Raw genomic sequence first — 25144 nt, 5'->3', positions numbered from 1 at the left:
GACGCATTTTGCACACACCAGCTATAATACAAGAAACTCAGGTCAAATCAGAGAATTCTTTTCCTTTCAGCCTCCAGCTTTTCTAATTGTGCTGCAATGATTGGTCTCCAGCTGTGAGGAAATACAGAAAGCTTCTTATTTAGTAAGTTTTCAGTAATCTTAAAGAAGCCAATTCCTCCCTCCCTGGAATGCACAGCCTGTGTTCCTTCAGAAACATCTTCCTAAATAACACCAGACACTGAAAATACCTTTCCAGCCCCATAGGCGGTTGCACTGACATTCAGTCAACATGCTTACCATTTCCTTCTGGATTCTTCCTCGCCTTATTCTTGATGGTGCGCGCATACACCTCCCCTGCTAACAGGGGAGGAGGTCCTGCAGAGGTGAGACCATCTTGTACTCAAGAGATATTGAAAGATAGACCTATTTGCATTTTTTTGCTTGCCTTTGCATTCAATTTGTACCTCATCCTGGGACTGCATGCAATTTTTCAGCATGAAAAACATCTGGAAAAAAATGCTTAGGAAAAACTACAGATTTAAAATAAAAACAAAAACAAGCCCTACCAAACAAACAAACCCTTGTATTTGTCCCTAGAGCTTAGTGACTAAAAGATGATGGCATAGAAGGTTTCTGGATTTATCCATCTTCAAACATCTTTTTCTTCCTCAATGGCAATTATACTCCTGAGAAAAAGTCAGAGCTGGTCAGATCTAGCCCTGGCACCTTTCAGTGGATTATTCCTAAAATAAAGAGGCTTTTCCAAGCCTGGTGGTTTCAGATGTTATGATCAATGTTTATTCATTTGTCCTCTCTTTCCATGGAACTGGCAATGGCTGCTATTTCTGTATCCAATACCACTGTTATGTCTGTTGCTCTAATCTAGCTACTTATATGGTCTCCACAGTTGTAATGTTTGAGCACATCCCAAGAATTAAAAAAAAAAAGAAAGAAAAACCCTAGAACAATAACAAAACTCTCTCTTCCTTCCCAGCCTGATCTTAATAAGTGTCTTGGGGTTTTGTGCTTGTATGTGTGTGAGGAACTTACTGAGGAAAAGATGAATCGAAGAAATGGGTCCTACCTTCAGCTGTGAAAAGAGGGTGGGAAAGGCTGGCATGGGAGAGGCCACGCTGGTGACCTGGGCTGCTGCAGGAGGCTGCCAGGATTAGATGTGCTTCCCCTAGTTTTTCTGCTCCTCAGCCCCTGGCTCGGTAGTGTTTTCCATGATTCCTGGAATGTGGCAAGTTGTAAAAGTTATGAGGGGCAGAGGGTAGACGTGGGTTTTTCTTTTGACAAGGAAAACTATCAGCTGTCAGTGGAGGTGTTGCTTCTATTTATTCTGATCACATTTGGATCAAGATCAGTGTTTCTCTGTGTCTCTTCTCCAGCGTTGTCTGGGGATTATTGTATACTGTTCCTGCGGGCACTGAAGTCACCTAAGACAAAATTTATCCTGCAAATTCAGTCTCTGTTTTAGATAGCTTTCTCTCTAGAAGGCTATGACTAGTCTTTAATGGCTTGTTGGGAGCCTGGTCTTATCTGCTCACATATTACCCAGTTGCAGTGCTCTGGGCATGCAGTCCAGGGGAGGGAAAGGCTGATGAGCCTTTAGGTCCATCAGCTTTGGGCCTTATCTGTGAGGAAGAAAGCAAATCCTGTGTGCATGACATGGGCTGAGTCTTGGTGAAAATTTAAGGGTGTTAAATCCTACCTGAATAAGAACAAGCTGAAGCTCTTGCCGTGTGCTCTGAATCCAAGAGCCGCAACTGGAAGAATTACTAATGTATAAAAATATAAGTAAACACACACCAACATTAATTGGAGGAACATGTCCTTCTCACTGACCTTAGCCCATGTGACTGTACCTCTGCTGTAAGAGACATGAGCCCTTGATTTTTCCTCTGTAACAAGTAGACAGAAACCTCATTTCCAGCTGAGGGATTAAACTGCACGTGAGGAAATGATTGAATGCATTCTTGACACACCTTTTTTTAGACCTGGATCAATGAAAAGAAGTATCATTACGTCTCATATTTGGGCTGGAAACTAAGCAATTTGCGTACTTGCAGGAATGAGATACAGTCGTCTCAGAAGTTTTTGTTGGCAATAGGACAGGCAGCTGTCAACACTTCAGTCTAGAAGTAGATGCAGCTCATTAGGACAGTTGGATATCATCAGATTAGCTGGGCTTGGAGATAGGGTGAGACAGGAAAACATATGACAAGAACTGGCATCACCAACCCTCCCCCTTCAGAAATACTACCTCAAAACCAAAGAATGTTGTGGTCGATCGTAGCCAATATCAATAGAATATATCCTAATTTAAGGGCAGACTTGCCAAGTATTTCAGCATGGGTTTCAGTGCCCCTGGTACACATAAAAGTTATGGCATCAGTTCTGGATTAGTTACTGGGACTCTGGTAATGATGTTCCTGGCATAGCACTCCTTGCAAACACATACTTTGGAGGAGTTCCCATACATTTTTTTATTGTCCACTAGAGCTGTGGTGGCAAGCTGTGTGAAATCTATCCAGAAAACTGGAAAAAATCAAAACCAAAGGGGAAAAAACCAACCAAACTGGATCAAAGGTGGCAAAGCCTTTCTTGTGTAGACCTAAAACAAGGTCTGAAATATGGATTGGCTGTGTAAAAGTCATGGAGGATGGTGTTTTAGACTTTATTTCAATGTCTTTAGATGACTGCCTGAAATATTCTGTTCAGTTTTGGTACCAGAAAGATGCTTGCAGACTGGAAATAATTCAAAGATAAATGGCAACAAAAACAACAGCAAGAAATACCTTAGTGACAGCAGGGACTAGTTTTGAAGAAAGCTTAAATAGACTTGGCTTGGTGACAGACAAAGGTAGCCAAGGTCCTTAACAATACTCCATGTGTATTTGAAAAATGTAAACGGCAGCAAGCAGATGAAGTGTTTGTCAGCGTGCATTGCCATGATTTGTTTTTGTGTTCAAAACCTCTTTGTTCTAAGCACACTTCTCTTTTCAGAGCTTGAGCCTTAGCTTTGTGACCCAAGCAGTAGGGATACCTGGTGTTTCTTTAGGGCTTTTCATTAGATGATCACCAAATGCTTTACAAGGGTGAATTAAAGGAGCTTCAGGTTAAAAACCTAAGAAAAAAAAAAAAGAGGGTTAATTACTTTCTCCCAAAATGCAGTCAGCTCTGGAGTAAAGTAAAAGAGGACCTGGATTCTCTGGTGGGTGAGGTCCTTCTCCCTTTACATTACCAGAGAATCACAAAGGATTTGTTATCCACTCTTAGTACATATCTGGGACACTGTGAGCAAAGGAAAGAATGGTTCTCCAGTCATCGAGAGTGCACTGCAACAAGCAGCACCAGGACGAGAAATTTTATCAAATTAAAACATAGGGGAGGAATGAAAGACACAGAATTGGAATTTCCTTGAAGGGTATCAGGCTTCACCATTGTAACTGCTGCCTCCATTCTTCATAATTATGATGATGTACAGACAACAGTTTGATGTTTCTGGGCTGAGCAGCACCTCCGCTTACTCCGTACTGATTTAAGGTTGCAGAGCAACACCACAACCACTTCCTATAGAGCATAGATGTGCTCTGCAGGCCTCCCAGGCCTGCAAGGGTAGCAGAAGTTACAAAACTTCATGGAGGAAACACAACACAAAGCGCTAAGAGGTGTGGAAACCTTAAATGGGGATGTAACTTCAACCACTTCTTAGTCAATGCTAAGGGGAAAATAGGAGTGTGATGGTCTTTTATTTAAAAACCTCTTTATTTTTGAGGCAACTTTTATTCTGTTAATAATCAAGAGGAGACTGCTTTACAAAGAAAAGAAACAATTTTGTTTAAATATGAACAACTTCCTTAAAATACTATTTCTGTGCACACTGAGCCTGTGTGACATTGTTTTAAGCCTTATACTTGTATTCACCATTCATTTAGTTTTCAATACTGACAAAATCTCAAATGCCAGAGGATGTGCAAAACCTGCTGGGTGATTTGCAAAATCTTCCGGTGTTGGAAATTTTTCTAATGATGAAATACTTTGTTAATTGCTTCTATTTTATCTGATTACTGGCTATTGCCACATGAATCCTGAGGGCTTTGCAATAAGGAAGATCTGTGCTCCTTAAATTATAATTTCTGGGATTATGCTAAAATACCATGTAAAAACTAGTTTTTATTATTATTCAGACAAATCTCAGTTTCAAACATATCTTCCATGAGACTTTAACCAACATCTAGGCTGTTTACTAATAAAATCCCCAACTATTTCTGTAGAATTTGATTTACTGCTCAGTGGTATTGGTGTGATCCTGGGAAGGAAAGCTCAAGATCTGCTTAACCAATACACTTCCTACTGAATTCTGTGAATTGGGGATTGCTTGGGTAGTGTTCCTGCTAAAAGTGTTCCCAGCGCTTTTGATGTTGAGCTTTTGCTTGTTGGCTGTCGCGTGTCCTTGGCTGAAACAATAATACAGCAACTTCAGCTGGTTTTCCCTCATATTCTCAGAACCACTCTGATTTTGGTATATGCCAAGAGAATCATAAGAACATGGACCATAAGCTTGGGGCCGTGTTTCTGGAAGCACTGGTGATGAAATTACTCCTGGAATATTGCAACTAGTTAAAATATCACCTTGCTAGAAAGTATTGGCAGACTGAAAGGAAGAGAAAACATCAGAGAGCTTGAGAGACTCACCCATAACGAAAGATTAGAAGAACGGCTTTTGAACCAAAAGGCAAGTGGTGATTTTGACATGAGCACGTACACAAAGGTCAATGTGGATGTTTATACAGAAACATGGGAAAGATCTCATTTACTTTATAGCTGAGTCAAGAGATGTACTTACTATACATTTATCCCCTGACCTAGACACAAGATGGCCAGAAAGATGTATTGTGTCGCTGGGATACAACCAGGTCAGAGTCCCACACAAGCCAGTGACTTAAACTAGTTGCTGGCACTGAGGTGCCCTCGCCCCAGCACTTCCTTGTCCAGCACACCAAAGGGGGAGCAGGGGTCTTGTAACCACGTCCCCTGGCCCAACAAGAGTTGCAGGAAGGCATTGAACTAATGGCATGACATCGACGCAGAGAAAATGCCCTTTATTAGAAAATTAGACTATTAGAAAACAAATTGCAGCAGTGTGACCTGTTAGGCTGGGAGGTGGGTACCCACGACAGACCCACTGCTAACAGCTGGGCTACGTTTAAAGCTGGGCTGTGCAAAATCTTCGAGACTATGCAGTATGCAGCAGCCCTGCGCAGGCAGGGAGGCAGCTGACTTGTGGGATGCTGGAGGTCTGCAGAGATCTCCACGGGTCTTAGGCTTCCCTTCCATCTCTGATTTCTGCCCTGCCGACGTCTGAGTGCATTACTGTCCTGTCATGTGATTTGTTTTATAACCCAGAGGGGACAGCTGAATTCCTTCTACAGCAACAATATTTTTTGTGATGCCAATGCCATGACCTTTATTCATGAAAAACAAAGTACAAATGGGGAAATCAGGGTGGAGCTCTGTCAGAAATGTGATGTAAACAGCTACAAAGATGTGTCTGTGCTCCTCCAAAGCCATTTCCCACCAGGTAAGAATCAGAGCAACAGGCATTGCAAACACAGCAGAGATCCTATCTGATATTTTGTTAAGCTAATTGCCTATACCTAAAAGCAAGGTCTAATAAAAATTGCCAAATTGAACTTTCGATCAGATTAGACAACATCATCATCAACAACAATAGCTTCCAAATGATTTAATGGAAGCAAATTCCCATTCCAGGTATCTGCTGACATTTTTAACAAGCCAGCCTCTTTTCTAGCATTCATGAAAATAACATGAACAATTCAGCAGGCGAAGAGCTCCCGTTTTGTTGTGGAAACAGTCTCCTCAGTACCCTTGAAAATTCATCCTGAGGCAAGTTTGAAATAATTCATGCTTTTGCTCTTACAAAAATATCTTCATGTTTGGAGCAAACAGCTGTGATGCTGATGGAGAACAGCAGAAATATGACCTGGGTTCAAACCTGTATCTTACTGGGAAAACTGGAGCTTAGTCTCCCAGTAGGGAAGTGAAATTCAAGCCGCAACATTTGCAAAGCTGCCATGAGCTCCAGAGTGGCATGAATTCAGCTTGAGGGGGAAACCCGAGTTTAAACCAGGTGGAATGGGCATGTGGCAGTGTCCACTGCTGCAGCTGGAGACAGTGTTTGTGCCCTGAGCTCCGGCGAGCCAGTGGAGATGCCTCCATAAACACCATACCCCCCTCCACATGGCTTCACAAGACCTCTGGGGGAACTGGATGGAAAAGCTCCCAGGGGTCCACCACACCCTGCACTGTTTGCCTCTCCTCAGTGATTTATTCAGCCCTGTCATCACACAATCCCAGGGCCTCGCTGCTCTGCGTGATGCCCAGTCGCTGCTACAACCCAGCCTGGCCGTGCAGCTCCTGCGCCAGCTCCCCCGGCCGCGCTGATGATGTCCCCCCCGCTGGCACTTGCTGTGGGGTGACACGGACCACGGGTGTCGTTGTGAGCACTGAGGGCATCCCGAACCCACTTTGGCTGCTCCACAAGTCGCTGGGATGTGCTTCCCAGGGAAATGGAGGAGCCTGGGGACAAGTTTTCACACTTCCCTCCATGAATATAAGAAGCCTGACAGGCAAGCATGAAGGAGGAAAAATAAGAAAACTTCAGGTCTTTGGCTGACACAGACAGTAAGAGAAAATTGCACAGTGCTACAGGCATCCTGTGGCCAACGATGCACAAAATATTAACTCTTTGTGCCCCATTTAACAATCAGCAAGTGATAAGATGGAGCAGAGATACAAATCGGAGCTGACTAGCATTGGCCAAAAAGATTTAGAGGTACAAAGCTGGATTTCTCGTGCTTCGTGTTGAGCCTCCTCCCTTCTCCACTTCCTCCCATGTGGAGACAACAACGCGGGACTGCTCCGGCCGGGAGAGACGGGCAGCAGCCACTCTCTGCGAGGATACAGCGCTGGGCTGGTATTGCCTGCTGGGAAGGGTAAGGCCACCTGGCCGTATGCTGGATCCATCCGGCACTTCACTTTCTTGATTCACGGGACCAGTAGTGGGTGCCTGGCAGGGAAAACATGCCCTTTACGGGGGCAGTCGTGTAGTTGCCAGACTGGAAGGATCCTGATGTGATCTCTTGTGTCGATGGATCTCACGGAGGCAAAGACCCCCGTCATTACCGGTTTTCGTTGTGTTTGACACAGCAGCTGCAGGGCCAAGTGGGGCAAAGGGGCTCCTGTGCACCCCACAAACCTGAGCCCGAGGTAACCAAGGGAGTCCTGGGTAGCTCAAGGAGACCCTGCAAGCTCATGTTGCATATTGCTTTACATTAATGCAGCTTGGTGATTACATGCTACTTTGCTTAGGTGGGCATTTTAAATAGTTAGTTAGCAAATTTTATTAACCACACGGGCAGATCAGATGTCATTTTTTAAGGAACAGTAAATAACTCACAATTTTCAGAAACAGAAGTATTTCTAAAACTGGTAAGGAGCCAAACACAAAGTGGTGGTGGCTCCTGAACCCCAGGTTGTGTCCATCAGTCCTGTCAACTCTCCTTATTTCTGGCTGGGCTTATACAGAGGAGAGACTCGATGGGGATATGCTGGGCCTTCAAGATGAAGGCTGGGAATGCAACATGCATGTATGTGCATTGGCCAGGCACAGTGAGGCTGCCAGTGCACGGGTGTTTGGGCATTTTTTTCACCTTAGCATTTGTGTTTGCTTGCTCGGGAGCCGAGTGGCTCCCGGGGGTGTGCTACCTCCCAGCTCTGTCCCTCACCGCCAGCCCCTCCTGCCACAGACCCCGTGCTGAAAGCTTGAAAAAGGTTAGAGAAGAAAACCCCTCGCTCCAGCTTCCCTTCTTCCGAAATGGGCCACTTTCAGGAGGTGTGGAGGAAACACCTTGTAAAAATATCATTGTCAAGGCCACTTCTAAACAACACGGCAGATAGAGACACCATTAGCATACAGAGAGAGGGAAGAAAACCCCCTAAAATTCTGCCTTTCCTCATAACACCAAGTGAGTCACCCTGGCCTCAGGCCAGGTCAGGATCTCGCTGCCCAGGAAGCACCCGGGTAAACTTTCCAAAACCTATATCTGCCCAGGTTGGGAGACAAGAGTCAGGTATCCCAAAAGAGAAGTACAGGGATGCCGCAATGAATATTGCTAAATTTATTTTAGGCAGCGGAGATTCTGGCCGAAAGATCACTTGAGAGCATGCCAAAGGCCCAGAAAAGGTAACTGCTCAGGGAGGCTCAAGGTCACCCAAGCCTGCAAGCCGCTGGCCTCAGTGACATTGCTGTCCTACGGAGCAACGTGCTGCCGCGGAGGTGGAAGCCAAGGCATCCTCCTCCGAGCATGCGGTCAGTGCTTAAAGTGTTTGTGCCCAGGCTGTGCCAGAGGACGGCGGGCATGGAGGTGCCAGCAGCTGTCTGAACCACCATAAGCGGGTAGTACAGTGGATGCTGCTACGTCGCTCTGCCAGTGAAAAGCAAAGCTCCCAAAGCTGGCTCTGCCTCCCCTGCCACCAGATGCAAGCTATCTGTTTTGCATTTGGACTGGCAGTCCGGAAAACTGAAGCGCTGTGTTTTTAAGTTTATATTACATCTTTGCTTTCCAGTTTTGTTAATTAAAATCATGTAGCTGGATGAGTAGTTACTGGATAGCTTGCAGGGTTTATTTGAATTTTTCTATTTTTTCTGGACCCTCAAGCATTTGATGCTCTTTCTCTCTCTGCCTGCAGTGCCTTAATTCACCTAGCTAGAAATTCTATCTGTCTGAACCAGTAAAAGCATGCATTTGGGAATGGTTTTGTTTTACAGTATTTTCTCTTAGTGTTTGCCTACACCTGCCAATGTAATTTGTCAGAATAAACTGGGTACTTTAAAATAATTTTTTATACACTCTTTGTAAGTGTTTCACCATCACTTTGAGAGGGAAGGGAGCAGAGGGACCCATAAGCAAATAAAAAGAAATATGAGGATGTATGAATTCACTCGAGTGATCACTCTTCTTCCTCTTCGGTGAGTTTAATCCATAGGCTCGTTTGGATCGGTCACGTAAGTCAAGAGGGCTCGACTGCATCAGTGAGCTCACCACCATAAATTTCTGGACTATTTTCCACCATGATGCCTGCTGTCACCTGGGATGTGGTCAGGTCAAGCCTGCCCAGCTCGGTGACCAGCTTCAAATGGAAGTGGAAGTGGTTCTGCACAGCAGCCTCAGACCCCGCTGACCTTGCATTGCTTTCAGAGTGGGTCCACCACAACTTCTTCCCCATCTCCTAGCCTACGTGCTCCTATGGTTTCCCAGCTTTCATATTGCCTTTGCAGCACCCATGTAACCATCTTGGCTCTGCAGGAGCTGTTCTGCTCGTGAGGCCAAGGAAATTTCTCTGCAGGCCATACAGCAGCAGAATATTTAGCTGCAGCATGGTGGGTATGTTATTAGCAGGGAAAGAAGCATGTTTAAAATGTGCATCGTCTCCAAGCACACCTTGTGCTGCTGAGTAGCGCTAACAGAGGACTTAAACCACTGGGGAATGTCACTTAAACTGCCCGGACTTGAAGCTTTACTTTCAGGACTGAAAACATTAAGTGTGGACGTGTGCAAGGACATGCCAACATAAGCATGATTTACTTTGGTCGGCAGACAAAGCTCCGCGTAGCTCAGCAAAGCACATACATACATGCTTCTTTATGCAAGAGTGACTATCACCTTAACTCAGCAGTGCCTTTCTATGCAAATCTCAAACTGTTCTGCATTGTGTCAAATAATAACTCCAGAATTAGATCCAACAAAATGACATTTTTCTTTTTTTTTTTTGCAGCAAGTACATTCAGAGACTTAGCCTTTTCAGGGCTTGTATCTTGGTTATTAATAGTATTGTCTGCCTTCTTTTGGAAAATTGAATTCATGTGATTAAGAGGAACTTTATGTATGAAATTCTGATGCAGAACTTCTGGTATGAGTGCTCTTGTAAAATACAGAAGTGGAAAATGTAGGTTATGTGGTAGCATATTATTTTCTTTTGTGTTTTTTTTGCATTTTTTATATGATTGAGCCAGCAAAGAACAATGCCAACATTAAAAAAAATCCATTACCTGTTGATCTTGTCCCATTTTTGGCAAATTTAGGCAGGCATTGCAAGATTTGATAAGACCTGTTATGTAATAGTTCAGGCAAAAAATGATTAAAAGAGATAAGTTACCATACATCTAGTACTAGGTAAGCGGATTAAAAAGAAAAAAAACTGGGAAGTGCAATAACAGGATTTACTAATGCCACATAAAATAAAAAGATGAGCACAAATTTGGATTTTTGCACAGGGCAAGTGCTGCAGAATTTTCCTCGGGGAACAATCCTCTATTGGCAAAGCATGGTCGAACAGAACAAACAAATCTTTTTTGTCTTTAATTGTTGTGATTCTGTGTAAAAATCAGAAGACGTCAATTTTAGCATGTGGAATGCAGTTGTGAAAGAAAATGGGTTTCCTGAATTTTCGGTGATTGACTAAAATCCACACACATACTAGTTATTTTAATTTAAGGAAAAAAGGATTTTGTTTCTTTATCCTGTTACATAACGCTGAATCTATTCTCCCCTGAATACACAAGTATGTTTATCATTAATCTTAAAGGGAAACAGTCGTCCTTCAAAATCCTTTCTGAATTTTTATCTTTTCTTTTTTAAAGTTCGATCCCAAATGACTGGCTATGAATTGAAGATGAAAGCACGCTGTTTATTTTTTTATTAGATTACCTTAACCTCATTTATGCATAGTTCTTTTACTGTTTTTCCCAACAGCAACAGCGGAGAAAAAAACATTGGTTTAGAAGTGACTTCAAAAATGCAAAACATACGGTTCATACAGCATCCAGCAGGAGACAGAGTACCTGTTATTGGCTTTTAGCTCATTTTTATGAAAACTGGCTGGCTTTCAGTTTAGAGACATTCTTTAATAATACCTATATTTTTCATTCTATAGTGCATTCCTTTCAAGGACTTTAAATTGCTCAGGAGCTCTTGAAAATCCCGGTGAAAACCTTCGGATATATGAGAGTTTTTTATTTCCAGGCAGCCAATTAACTTGAGACACTTCGCTTTTTCCAAAAGCCAGTGTGACCACTTTGGTTCCAGGCTGTTTGGTTCCTCTGGGTTTGCCTCTCACTTTAGGAATCAGCCCCTGTAAAGGAACAGGCATTTCTAAACTCGACTGGTGTTCGGGAAGGACCCGCTCCAGCCTTTCAGCCTTGCTAAGTGCCTCAAGTTAATATGTAATTAGCTTGATGTAAGGAAAGGACCAGTGGAGGCAATCCCATAATGGCTAGGCAGTCTCAAATATAAGCAAAATAGGCCACCCGTAGCATTAAAATCAGATAATTTAATGATAATGGCGCTGCTTTTCAAGAAGACTTGTGGTTTTTAGTTGCCTTTGTGTTTGACTTGTAAACTGGGTGCAGGGCTCCATCATTGGCAGGTTCACGTGATGGGGAGTGTACCAAAAAAGCAGGTCATGTTTTGATTTCTGTTTGATACCTTATTTATATATGATTTAAATGGATAAACTAAGAAAAATTAACTGTCCAGGCCATAATTTCATCTCAAATAAACACAGACTAAAACTACAGCAACTTAGTGGATTGTGTGGATTAGCGAGATATCCTGGTATGTAATAGCAATCGCAACAATTCTATTCCCCGATTTAGTAATGCTTAAAATCTGCAATCCGGAGTCACTGCATGATGTGCAAATCCCTTACAAAATCTGCCTCCCTTTTCAAGCTCAGGACCCTTTGCTATACAGGGGAACCCCGAAGGTTGCCCCCATATAGCTTTACATAGGAAATTCGTGTTTGGAGAATCGTTAATGTGATGGACTTATTCAAACCATCTTTTCTGCCATTCTTGCTTATACCTTTCTTTATAGAAAGTGCTGGCTGTCCACTCCACTTGTCCCCTAGATTTCTGCTGGACTTTGTGCCTGGATAAATGTTGCCTTTTTTGTTTTAATGTTTATATGTAAAATCTTCCCAATCCCTTTAAAACCTCCTCCTTGTTCTTACCCTGCCTTGGTCCCAAGTACATGAAACATCATGTTCCCTTTAGCAGCCACACATTGAAAAGAATCAAGTTTTTCTCCTGAAAAAGGAAGAAATATTAAATCCATTTTGATTTTAAAATTAATGAAAATTTGCTGATGAGCATATTTTAGATCCTGGTGTGATATCCCTCCCTCCATTCACTTCACTTGATAGAAATCTGATCTAACTCTGCCATACACTTGTTTTAATATGCATCCCTCTGCGAAATTAGGCACTCACATCCCTCTTCCTCGAGACCTCTTTTAGAGGGTGCAAATACAGCAAATCTCTTCTGACTTTCATGCCTTCTTGGTAGATTTCCACACATTGTAGCCAAGCTGGGGATTTGGCCCAGTGTCTTTTTTAAACCCTGTGACCCAGACATGGAGATTAAAAGAGTTATGTTATTGGATTAAACAGATACAAGAGGTGCTCACTGTATCAGCATCCAACACCTTAAAACTCCAGAAAGCAGCTCAGCATGTTGATGGAGAAAATAGTCTCTAAGAAAGAAGGAAAACACAAAGGAAGGTGATTTGTAACCCATGCCTTGGGCTGGGGCACAAAACCCTGCAGCTCTGGCTGGTCTGCAAAGCAGCCACAGGAACATTATATTCTGCTTTCTATAGCATCGTAATACTGCAGACACTCGAGATCTGGTAGACAAGTCATCTGAACTACACCTACCTGTAACCGCAGTGGTTTTGGCCTGTCTTAGTTAAATTTAGGTTACTGCCTTCATGGTGGGGTGTTTAAGGGGCAAGACTTGATTATGCTATGAGTGGCAGCAGCACACATTAAAATCAGTAGAACTGCAGAAGTAAAAATACTGACAGATTAAAGGCAGACCTACAGGAAAGGACAGTAATTTCAGGCACCATTTATATACTTAATATCATACACATGCTTATGCTTTGTAATTTGGGCTCTAACTTGTGATTTCAGTTACGTAAGAGAGCCAGAGGAGCCAGAGGCATTAGTGCTGCCGTACGCTGCTGCAGCTGAAGGCAGAGTTCCCCCAAATATTCATAAGGCACATTCTCAGAAGTTGTGCTGTCTCATAATGAAACAGCAGACAGCGATGCACATATTTATTTATCACACAAAAGGACTAATTATTATTATTATTCCACTTAGTTCCAGGTACTGTTTATGTGCCTCTGACTTCAAAACAGCTTTGGCTGTTGGTTTTTTACCCCAAACGTTTTTTTTGTTTGTTGTTTTTTTTTCAAACACAGAGCAACCATGTGCTTTGTGTGGCTGACTTTTCTCTTAATGAGCGAGGAGCAACAGAACAAGAGAGAGCCAGAGACAGAAAATACAGGCTTTGATTCCTCTAGAGAACTTGAGCAAAATATTCCACTGCTGTCAGTGGTACAGCTGTGCTGGCAGGATCCTTAGCACAGATGAGGCTCCAGCCGCTACTTACATTTCACTGATGCGACTGCCGGTCCCTAATCTGCATCGAGGCATCCTCACTGCAACTGAACAAGTGGCTGCACGGTGAGAAATGTTTTGCTTCGTTCCCTAGTGCGGCCAGAGACGCCTATGTTTGTGGTCCCTCATAGAGTCTCACAAACTGCTAGCTGCCTTCAGCAAAGGATGCCTACGAACCCAAAGCTGCAGTACACAAGAAACGTGAATCAGAAGACATAGGTGGCAGCATGCACTACATCATGTTATTAGTTTAAACCAGGCTGTTTAGTGGAGATATGTCATCAATTAGCTGCATACATCCTATACCTGTATCTATTTTTCAGTTAAAACCTATTTACTTTGCGCATCAGCTCAGATACTAGAAAATCAGAGGGTGCACTGGAGTCAGGGAAAATCGCTTGCGTGCCTGTGGCACACTGTATTTGGCATACTGTATTGCCAGCAAGGAGTGTGCACAAGGGGTGCAGCTCTCTGTGCTTTTGCATGAACCAGCCAAGGAAATCAGCCTTCTCTGGAGACCTCCCTGGGGGCTGCTGTGATGGAATTTGATCCCCTGGCAGCCTATGCATAGGTGATGGGCTCCAGAGGCATGTCGCTCAGTAACTGTGGTCCTAGTTCTGGTGTAGGACGGTAGAGTCTTGTATCTGGGAAAGCCTGGGAGAGCAGGGCTGTGGGGACTGTTCGCTCTTTTTTGGTCCATCTCTGTTGTTCCCATTGCAAGGTTAGCACCACGGGACTTCTGCGAAACACAGATGGCCCAAAATCTGCTTTTCCCCATTACTCAGCCCCCAAAATGCAAACGGTATTTTGCACTACAGAGGATCTTATTAAGTCTTCAGCAGAAAAAGCCTATGAAAAAGCCTAGCAAGTCTGTATGCTGCAGTATCCTTTCATTAACAGAACTAGAGAAGATGCGGGTAGGAGAGCAGAGACATATTTGAGTCATATACCCGTTCGCCTGCAGGAGAAAAGCGCCAGTTTTCAGTGCAATGAAACCCAATGTAGGACAAAACGTGCCCCTGCTCATTTCTCCTGCTGATCGTTCTGGCCATACTTTGTTCTCCAGCCGTGAGCAGGGCTGACCGATGCCGGGGACTGCTCTTCTGGGAGGAGACAGAGAAGAGCAGAGATATCCCGGTCTCCCAGGCACCTGCCAGACCACGCTGCCTTGTGTTTCCTCCTCCAGCAGGAGCCGGCTGCCGAGACCAAACGCCCCAAAAGCCTGACCGAGCGACACCGGGTCCAGAGTCCGAGCCCCCATCACCTTCCTGGGGGGAAAAGTGGCCGCGGAGGAGCAAAGCCAGGGCCCGGGGGCAGGGACGGGCAGGGCTGGTGACAACGCCGTGGGATGCTTTGTCTGCGAGAAGGGCGCTCTTTGTGTAAAGATAAAAAAAATGATAATTTTAAAAAAAGTACAAAAATAAGAAACAGAGGAGAGCCGCGGCACGCAGCGCTCCGCTCCCCTCCCCGCGCCGGCAGCCGTGGGACGAGGGCCGGCTCCCGCCGGGCCGGCTCGGGGGAGGCCCCGTTCGCCGCGGGGCGCCGCGGGGGAAGGCGGGCGGCCCGGGGCGGCCCCCCCGGAGGCGGCGGCGTTTGCCCCGCACCCGCCTGCCCCTCCCCGCCGCCCCGCGGCCGCCTGCCAGCCCCGGCTCCGCCGCCGTGTCTGCGGCATGGCCCCTCCTCCCCCACACCCCTTCCTTTAGGCTCCCCCCTCCCCAGCAAAGAAGAGGCCGTGCCGGTGTTTTTCCACTCAGCAGGATGGGTGATGCTCAAAGCTCCCTCATTAGACAACAGACACGAGAGGTCAGGAAGAAAGCGCTTATAAATTACCGTTTCCTCCCGCTCGGCGCTGCTAGTCGCGCCGCACCGCTCCGCCGAACGCGCCGCACCGCCGCAGGGGCGCAGCGGCGCGCAAGCACCGCGGTCAGCGGACGCAGGTACCGGCGCCTCCCGGGCGGGCGGGCGGGCGGCGGGGCTGGCGCGGAGAAGCGCGGAGAAGCGCGGATCGCCCTCCGCTGCCGCGGCGAACAAAGGGCGGGCGCTCCGCGCCCAGCGGAGCCGAACCGAACCGAGCCGGGCCGGGCCGGGGGCGGCGGCAGCGTCCTCCCTTTGTCCGCGCTGCCTCGGGGTGCCCCCGGGCGCGCTTTCCCTTCCCCCGCTCCATTTATTTATTTATTCATTCTTCTTCTTTCGATCCCCCCTCCTCCCCAGCTGTCTCATTACCCCTGCGGGTTTGTATCTCCCCCAGCGGTTATTTTCACACACACACCCCCCACCAACACCTTGCGTTAACTTTTTTTCGCGATAACAGTTTGCAGCAATTACCCACTTGCTGGCGGCCCTCCAGCACATCTACGGAGCACGCTTCTCTTCCCGGCTATTTTTGCCCTTTTTCTCTCGCCTTCCCACCCCTCCCCGCTATATTTTTTCTGGCTGCCGTGCGCTAACCTCAAGTGAAGAGGCTGGTACGGGCAACGCTACATCTGATGCAAATGGGCCTACCTGGTGGGTAATACCGCTGGATGCTTCTCCCTCCCTCTCTCCATCCCCCCTCCCCCCCTTTTTCCTTTTATTTTGTTGATCCTTGGCATGCTAAAATCAAAGTTGTGATTTGGGCTTGAAAGAAAAACGCAGGGACTGCACAGGGCAGGTTACTGAGCTCAGCTTGGTGCAAAGGGGTGATAATTCTGGGTTCGTCTCGGGGTAACTTGGATCCAAAATTCACCCGCTGGCTTTAAGATAATGAATGCCCATCTCTGCCTGATACTGTAACAGGCGGCATGTGGGAGGACTCGCAAGGTTTCCATATAAGAACATGGGAGAATTTATTTCACACAGGCGAAGAAATGTGCAGAGTATGTGTTATTTATGAAATGGAAGACAAGCTGTGTTTTCCTTAGGCAGCTCTGAGAGTGACAAAACTTTGTATTTAGAAATTGTAAAAGCTGGTTTCTGCTGTTTAATAAGAGCTATGGTTAAAGGAAAGCACCGATGAAAAAAAGTAGTGGGACAGGATCCAGATAAACACGAAGAAATACACTCCCACACGTATTCCAGCATGGTTTGTGCCAAGGTGTAAAGATGGAGTTTTTTGGTTAGTTCCCATTTTTTTAACCGTATTGGGAAAGGCATTAAGAAAATGTGCCGAGAGGAGCTGGTTACGTTGATAGTGCTATTTTGGTAACTGCATTTTTTTTTTCTATTGCTTGTATGTCAAAATGCTTGGAGTTTTGGACTAGCAAAAAAGAGGCAGCCCTGATCGAGGGACATGTCATCGGCTGTGTAATTCGGGGCTCGGAAGACAGTTGCTACCAGTTTAGATTTTATGGCTTTAGGTTTGAGAGTGAATCAGCCCGTTAAAACCTGCTGCTGTGGAATTTGGAGGGGAGAGGCTTTGGTGAAAACCCTGATGGCTTTTGACAGCCGGGTGTCTACCTCTGGGTCTTCATTTGGGCAAGCTGACTGCTTTTTGGCATTGCCTACCTTTGCACGAGTATTACGGAAAGGTTCCCCTGAAGGTTATTGTGGGTTTTTTTAAAGCAAAATGTGTGAGCAGTTGAGGCAGCCAGCAGCGTGCCTGTGTCCCTCGCCCAGAGTAAGTCGAGGCTGAAGCACGAGTGTGGCAGGAGGATGTCTTTGTTGCCCTGGTTAGGCTGACACTGGAAACTTTATTTTTGGCACTTTCAGAGATAGCATCTTCGTGTTTCCTCTTCAACTGTCTCTTCTCTGCTTTGCATAGTGTTTTTTTTCTCTTCTCTCTGTTTGCCTGCGTCTCACCTTCTCTGTTCCTTCCCCTTCCCACCTCTCTCACGGTCTGGACTGCTTTGAGGCTGCACCCACTGGAGGGCGACAGACACCCTTCCCTCTCCGTGGGGTCCCAGCGCTGCCCCGCGGGTGGGGCGGGACCCGGACCCCCAGCCTGCGGGCGGGCCAGGAGAGGAAAGGCCGTTTCTTGCTGTCATTTATTAACCTGCTTCCTTTACCGTGCGGTGTTAGGGTTATTTTCTGTCACACTTCTCAAAAAGCAGGAGGTTGCAGATGGTCCTGTGATACCTGGAGGTACCCAGAAGGTGGTTGGATGCTTGGGGGTGCTAGATCAGAATCTTGGGGGGGTTTGTTTGTTTGTTTGTTTAGGGGTCTTGGTCTAGAATCCATTAGAAATTTGGAATGCTTCAAATGCTACCAGTTTTTATTTTATTTTACTTTGCTGTAACCAGGAGCAAACTTTGGCATGCTGCTCTTTGTTGGTAGTTGATAATTTGTAGTTTTTGGATGGGGTGCCTGGGGGTTTCTTAAATGTCAGAGGTGAAATGTTGGGGCTGTGGCAAGAGGCTTCAGTCTGTGTGAACTGCTGCAGGAAAAGAGGTGCAACATTGCTCTGGAAAAATAGGAGGACAGTTTAGATTGGCTTGCTCTTGCTGCACGGTGCTTGGGAAACCTCCCGTGCCTGCGCACAGTTCTGTTTGTAAAGCCTAGATGAGATCTTGTCTCACAGCTAATCATTGCAAATATTTCAATGAGTTTTTCTTGAAACGATACTCTGCCTGACCAAGACGGAGCTACAGACTGAGTGGTTTCTAGCCAAGTCCTGTGGGCTGGGTGTTTCCAAAGAGACTCTCAGGCACAAGCCTTTCAGCAAGCTGCCATGTTTCCCGGGCAGTGATGCTCTCAGGATTTCCATCAATGCACCTCTAGACTCGGCAGCAGCCCCCTATTATTTTAATTTTACCCCTTCTAGGTTTTCCAATTCCTTATAGTTTTGCCCCAGTGGGGAATGGGGCAACATTGCCCATGTGCCCCAATGGCAATGTTGCCAGTTCCACCGCTAAAGGGAGTCTCCACAGCAGTGCCCTTCTCAGGATTTTAATTGTGCTGGCAAATGACTCTGAAAAGATTATGCTGATTTGTTTCTTTTAAATTTAACCATATTACAACACATACAAATGGATGGGAAAGCCATGGTAGTTAAAGCCTCTTGTAAGTAATGCTTATTTGATTGGTCATACTAATAAATTGTAGATCATTTAAGAAGTGCAGCTTTGAATAGATTACCCAGTAGGATTAGTGCCTTTGACTTCTTCTGATCACTAACTTATGTGACCAGAATGGATCAGAGTTATGTTTTTTAAAATAATCCGAAGTCCAATCCTCTTAAGGGCTTCGTGCACAGAACTCAAGTTTATTCTAAGGCCACTCTGGGGGGCTGCTTGCAGGACTGGGTCCTTGGCGTTTGGAAGAAAAGCGTGAGGATGAAAGTATAGTGATTTAATATTTGTTGAATTTCCTCCATACATGCATATTTACGTGAATCCTCAGCTGTTGTAGTGCCATGGATTTAACTGATTTGTGCTAGCTGAGTATCATCCCAAGGTATGTAAACTCTAGGCAATACCCTTTGAAATTGCTTACAGAGTAGCTAATATTGATAGAAGATAATGTGGTGGAAGTTAAGTGGAACTGCCACTCTTGATTGTCCTTTTTTTCCCCCAAAAACTGCCATTGGAAGGGCTACCATACTGCTGCACTCTGTCACTTTTAAGCTGTGGCTGGTGTCCTACAGCATTTTCTGTATTTATATCAGTCTCTCTCAGGTTTGGTTTTTGTTTGGTTTTTTTTTCAATGTGTCTAGACTTACACTAGCAGAAAGCCACTCAGTGCTGACCCTAAACCCTGTTCCAAGAGCATCCACCAAAACCACCGGCTAGGTTGGTGGAAGGTGAGCGTGAATCGAATCCACGTCCTGCCAGCGAGCTTTCGGTGGGAAGCAGCAGGGCGGGTGGCTGTTGGGAAGGCCAGTGCATTTTAACAGTTACTGGGTTTCCTGTTGTGGTTCTTGTCGCCCAGAATGGTCACTGCTTTGAAGAACCCCTTTGCTGCTGTGGCTGCCTGACCTGGGTTTGAATGCAGTCGGTGCTTGAGTGCTGGCGTAGAAAAACGATTACACTGTGCCAAAACGCAGCAGGAGTGCCCTGCTTTAGGGTGTTGGTGTAGGTAGGCTGTCCGTAGGTAGGAGAGCAACCCATACGTCGAGCCACGGGATTATCAGTGAGCCAGAATGTGGTTAAAAGTTCTTCCTTTTTTGCTTCAGATCACATGACGTTTGCATTTCACTGTCGCAGTGTAATCTCCTTGCTTTTGAGATGGATATAGTCAAATTTCCTGTGGTGTTTTACATAGAATGAAACAGGTGAGAAATGATCTCCTGTTTTGGCATTGGTACTACATTCAGTGTCTTGATGTTCTTCAAAATATAAGTTCATACTGATGAAATTCAGAAAACACTATGCATGATAACATTGAAACATGTCTGACATATCTTGCTAGACCCATTTTTTTCCTTTAAAATATTTTTTTGCCTTTTCTTTTTCTCTTTTTCTTTCCAAACAGGAAGAGAAAATCTATTCAGGAGAGACTCTTCTTCATGTAAGTGTTATTTATGCTTATTTATGAAATTACAAAAAGGTTATAAAGCTCATTAAAATGTTCAAATACTGAACATTTACCATCTGTTCATAGAAACCAAGTATAGAGCATGTAAAAATAGGCTGTAGTTATACAGTAATAATGTTCAGCAACTGTTATCTTAAATCTATCTGTGCAGTTCTTGTGTGCCTATCACTGCAGAATTTAGAATCCATTGCAAAGCACTTTGCAGACATTTAAGCAGCATGCCCATAAAGTTGGTGTGTAAATCCTGGAGGGATAATATTAAAGTGGTTTGCCCAAAGCAGAGGAGACCTGTGAGAGCTCGTTTTAGCACCCCAGAGTCCCTGAATCCCAAACCCTGTGACAAGAGTCAGCTTCTCTGCCTTGGATCCTGCAAAATCCAAGTTCTGCCTGTAGAGCCATTTGTCTACTAGTGTGTGCATGTATATGTGTGGGTAGGAGAGAGTGTTTATATGCGTATTTGGCCTCAAATAGCCTGTAGTATTTCAGGCCTTTTCTACAACCTATGGTGATACCCATTAAAATAAGAGTAAATGCCACCAGCCATTGGTGAATACTGTTGGAAATGTTTTGTGAAAGCATTTGGCTCCACACTGACTGCTCGGTCTGGGTGAGCCCAGTACAGTATTCTTCATGGGACCAAGAAAGCTGCATGTCATAAAAATACAACAGTATTTTTTCCACACCGTCTAGTGACCTGGTTTGCTAGCAGATCTCAGATTTGAATACTCTTGAGTAGTATAGGAAGCTCTGCTTTGGTATTTCTTCCTAGTAAATAAATCCGATTAAACGTTTTAAGGGGCTGTATAGATGAAGACTCTCATTGCCTTAATGCAAAATTAGCTTAGCAAGGAAAATGACTGCATTGTTCCCAATGCAGGGTCCGCTTTGCATAACTTCCAAGCATGTACTGTGTCCAGTGGCATGGCAAGCCCACGAGCACTCACCTCAGGCTGACTTCCCATAAGTAAACTTTTTTTTTTTTTTAAATAACATATATCTCGGAATTGCAGCACTCCATTATGCTTGCGTTAATATGTAGCAAAACGCCGTGTGGTAACAAATGGTTTTTTTGCTATTGTTGAGCTGGAATGTTAGTTCAGCTTCTAGGTAAAAGTGGCTTGCGCAAGGCGCCCCGGTAGACCATCATTTCTGTGGCTTGTACAGTAGTTCTGTAGGCAACCGTGTTCTGCTCTTCCTCTCCTCTGTGCTTCCCTTCATCTTCCACGTGAGCGAGGGGTGGGCTTAGGGGAAGGCAGGGGACTGGCAGCCCTTTGCATCCCACAAAGCACCGGTGTGGGGTTTATATTAAGCTCGTTGCTAGTCAAGCATCTGTTGAAAACACTCTTTATTCTGGTTGTGTTTCTAGCAGTGTAAGGTGCTTTATTTAATAGCTTTAAACCACAGGTGTTCTTTGGCTGGTTTCATGGATATCATAAGAATCTTTCAAAAAAAAAAAAGCCAGTAGTTAGTAAAAGACACCCCACAAAGGATTAAAGAATTGTCCTTCTCTGCAGCTGGAATCCTAGCTGAGACTAGCTTAAGAGTTTGTGTCTTTGAGAAGGTACATCATCATTTTTAAAAGGTAACAGAGAAGGAAGAATTCCAGAAGGCTTTTGATGATGACCATTTTCAACATTTGTAGTTCATTATTGTTTCATTCTAGTGTAGGAAATTCAAACCTCTTGAAAAGCCTGTGAAGCACATGCTTCCCAGAGATTTTAAATGGGAAATAGTGCAACAAAAACACCTTTAAGGGAAGAAGCTTCCAAATAGAGAAGAACCCAAACAGGCGAACCCTACAGCACTGACTGTATGGTGTCTGGAAACTGCAGAATAAGCGTGCAGTGCAGATCTGAAGAGTTTTGTCTGGAGATTTCAGTATTGCAAAGAAATAATTAGGAGCTTCCTAAGTCCAATACATATACTCCAAAATAAATGAGTAACGACAAGTTTGTGGTCCAGAGGCCATTTGTGGTGCAGCCTTCCATCACCTGCTGTGGCTTTTCAACAGCTAACGGCAAGCTTTGAGCATCAGAGCCTCTCTCTTCTGGTTCTGTGCATGAAATACGACTTTGACTCAATAACTCTATTTGTGCCTGTCTGTGCATTGGCTCCCCTTGGCTTCAACTGTGTGAGTTTCCAAAAGAGAGCTAAACTCCGGGGAGGGGAATAGCGAGGCTATAGCGAAATGGCAGGATCATGAAGCATCCAGGGCAGGGACCTCTCCCAGACCCCGTTCAGAGGGGTTGACTCCTGTGGCAGTGAACGATGAACCCCTCAGGACTGTGATTTGGACCAGTCACCGTGACAGGTGACCACTTTGAGAAAGCAGTCTTTGTGACAGTAACCAGCCATATGTAGTTGTAATGATAAGAAAGGGACCATCTTATTGTAGTCACTTTGCGACAAATACTACCACAATTCATTACTTTCCATCAGTGCCTCATCCTATGGAGGAATCACCACTGCCCATCTACATTGAGGAGGGGACAGAAGTCCCGATTGGTGAGTGCAGTTGGGATGGGATATGTTTAAGGGGGGGTATAACGGTACTTGGGTTTTATATTCCTCACATTTGTGTATACCCATTTGTCAATGAAAATTGTAAGGCCTGTTGCAAATGTTTTGGGATTTTTATTTTATTTTCTTAATGGAAGTGTATTTTAGAGCTCCTGAGGATTGTTAAATACTACTAGTGTTGGTTTTCAGCTAATCATAAATCAAAGTACATAATTTGTGCAGTGACATTGAAAGCTGCCATGTGGGATCTCTTAGCACAAGGCTGGGGAAGACCACAAATATCACAAGAGGTAGTTCCCACTTCAGCCTTTGACCTCGGTGTTGAGAAGCTCAGAATAATCTGCTGGTTGGGTCAGCAGTTTTTGTCCTGCTGACACTGTGCTGCCTGGCACCCACCAGACTCGCATTGCCCACACCACTGAACAGCCAGAAAAGAGTTGGAGAGGTTTGCGGTTACCTGTGTTGCACATCAGAGTGCTGCACACCAGAGTGCTGCACACCCCCATTTCTGAGCTCTGGGGTGGATGTATTGTCACTACATGGATATATAGGGTGGTTATTTTTAAATAGAGGAGCAGCCTTTCAGATAACCCATAAAGAAAGAGACTAAAAGATCACTAAGTTGGTCTGTGGTGATCTCTTTGGGCTGTAGAAAGCTGCAATTGCAGCATTTGCCAGAGCCCCTTATTCAGCCTGTTCTCAGTTGCATACAGTGAGTGTGCCTTGGCTACCACCTTGGGAGTCTGCCCTGTTGAGCAGATGTGTCTCTTCAAATAACTTTTTCTTATTATACATCCTGAATTTTTCCATTCCTAAATTCAAGCAATTGCTTCTTGTCCTAGTATCTTTTGAGCTAGATTAATTACCTTCCTCTACACACAGTACCTTGAAGGTATTTATAGCTGGATCTCAGCCCAGGAGTCTTCTCATTTATAGACCATATTAATTTAGCTCTCTTACCGTCTCCTTAGATCATTTTTATTGTCCTTATTTGTATTTCCTTTATTTTTTCTATCTCCTTTCTAATCTGTGGAGACTTGTACTATATCCATTGTGGTTGTTTTGACATAGATAGCATTATGCTTTAGATTTCCATATCATCCCTTCATATGCACACATCCAGAAATAGCTTAGCTTTTGACCCTTCTCTTGCATCACTCAGTAGCATCACACAGAGAAACTGTATTGCTTGGCTAATCTTAACCTGCAGTCACCTTTAGGTCTTTTTTGGATTCATGGCTTTGCAGCTAGCTGCTCCTCAGGCAATGTCACTGCTCTCCTGAGATGTAGGGCTTTATACTTCCTAGCACTAAATCCCCATCCCATTGCATGCCACTTACTTATTTTACCCAGGAATTATTTAAGCCTATGTATATATTTTAATGCCCTGGGAGTTTATCATTTATGTAAAAGTCGTTACTGATTTATCATGTATAGAGCAAAGAAGTACTTACAGTTTTATGTTTTGATACCTATTACAACTTGTCTTCTGCACATTATTTCAGACTCTTTCCCCAGCTCCAATCATTCTTTTTTGCATACCTTCCCTTACTTTTCCTTCTTCCAGTTATAAAAGTTCATAATGTAAAAACTTGACAGGTTTAGCCTTCTCCTTGTCTTCATTTTGCACCTTTTCTCATTATGCGGTTAATATATTGTTGCTGTATCCCTCATATGCATGGCATGATATGGTCTTTCCCAAAGCAGATCATCTTTTCCTCACCTGTTTTGGGGTTGTAGTCAGCTGAACGTCTGCTCCACATCAGTCCCCTCTTGTAGAACCATTAAGGCTAAGTTCTGTCATGGCCCCTGCTATTTCATCTTGTCTTTCCCATTGCACTGAGGAAACCTGGACTGCCAGGACAGTGTTACCCGCACCAAGAAAAATACTGTAAGGCTGATGAATCACAAAGCTGACCAAACAAAACAAGACAAAAAAATAACTATGAGTGAAAAGCTTTTTAGAGGATGTTTGTTCGGTGCTGTCACAAGGCAGGTTTGTTGGGTCAGGCTCTGAAATGCAGCAGTAGCTGTGAAATGGCCAAACTGGGTTGGGGAGGGCATCGTGTTTACTTGTGTTAAATAAGTGTCTGGACTGTCAATACAGCAAGCTGTGGTTGAGGGAGAACGAGTGGAAAAACTAAATGATGCAGAGATGAGAGCAAACCACAAGCTCCGAGTTTGGCCTTTGAATGCCTGACATGGGTCAGGGCTTTTATGATACTTGGATGCAGTATAAATCATCAAGCTTGGAAGTCAGCTGCAAAATTCTGATCTGGGTTTGGGTCTCAGCTTTGGTCCTACTTTCCATTGAGCTTACCGGTGTGATCCAGACCCAGGGTGTCCATTTGCACCTGTATTGACCAGAATAGAAATAAAAAGAAGTCCTGTCTGAGTTTAGTTTGGAGAGGAATAACACACAGTGCAGTTGTTACAACATGTCAGCACAACCATCATTTACTTTTAAGAGGTTGTTTGGAGAACTTAAATTATTATTAAATCATCTAAAACACATTTTGAATAGTATATGGATAACAGCATACTCTTCTGGCCCAAGCCTGACTGATGGTGGTAGATTGCTTTGCAGCTTCTGTATTTATTAAAAAAAATAGAGAAATCA

General features: G+C 44.6%; 1 protein-coding gene across 12 annotated transcripts in view; it reads left to right on the top strand.

Annotated features, from left to right (window-relative positions):
• SLC6A6 (solute carrier family 6 member 6) overlaps positions 1-25144 on the top strand; it is an 87859-nt gene that overhangs the window by 19554 nt on the left and 43161 nt on the right. For 2 of the 12 annotated variants that reach the window (XM_054838705.1, XM_054838702.1), the window contains exons 1-3: positions 15278-15491; positions 19942-19977; positions 22444-22509. In XM_054838705.1, coding sequence (XP_054694680.1) covers positions 22455-22509 — 55 coding nt within the window. In that variant the 5' untranslated portion in view covers positions 15278-15491; positions 19942-19977; positions 22444-22454. Of the gene's footprint in view, positions 1-15277; positions 15492-15995; positions 16060-19642; positions 19742-19941; positions 19978-22443; positions 22510-25144 lie in introns of those variants that run through there. The other 10 variants (XM_054838701.1, XM_054838700.1, XM_054838708.1 and 7 more) reach the window with 9 other exon arrangements.

This window comes from Grus americana, chromosome 11 (assembly GCF_028858705.1).
Source record: "Grus americana isolate bGruAme1 chromosome 11, bGruAme1.mat, whole genome shotgun sequence".
Taxonomy (NCBI): domain Eukaryota; kingdom Metazoa; phylum Chordata; class Aves; order Gruiformes; family Gruidae; genus Grus; species Grus americana.
This window is presented reverse-complemented; position numbering and strand designations above follow the sequence as displayed.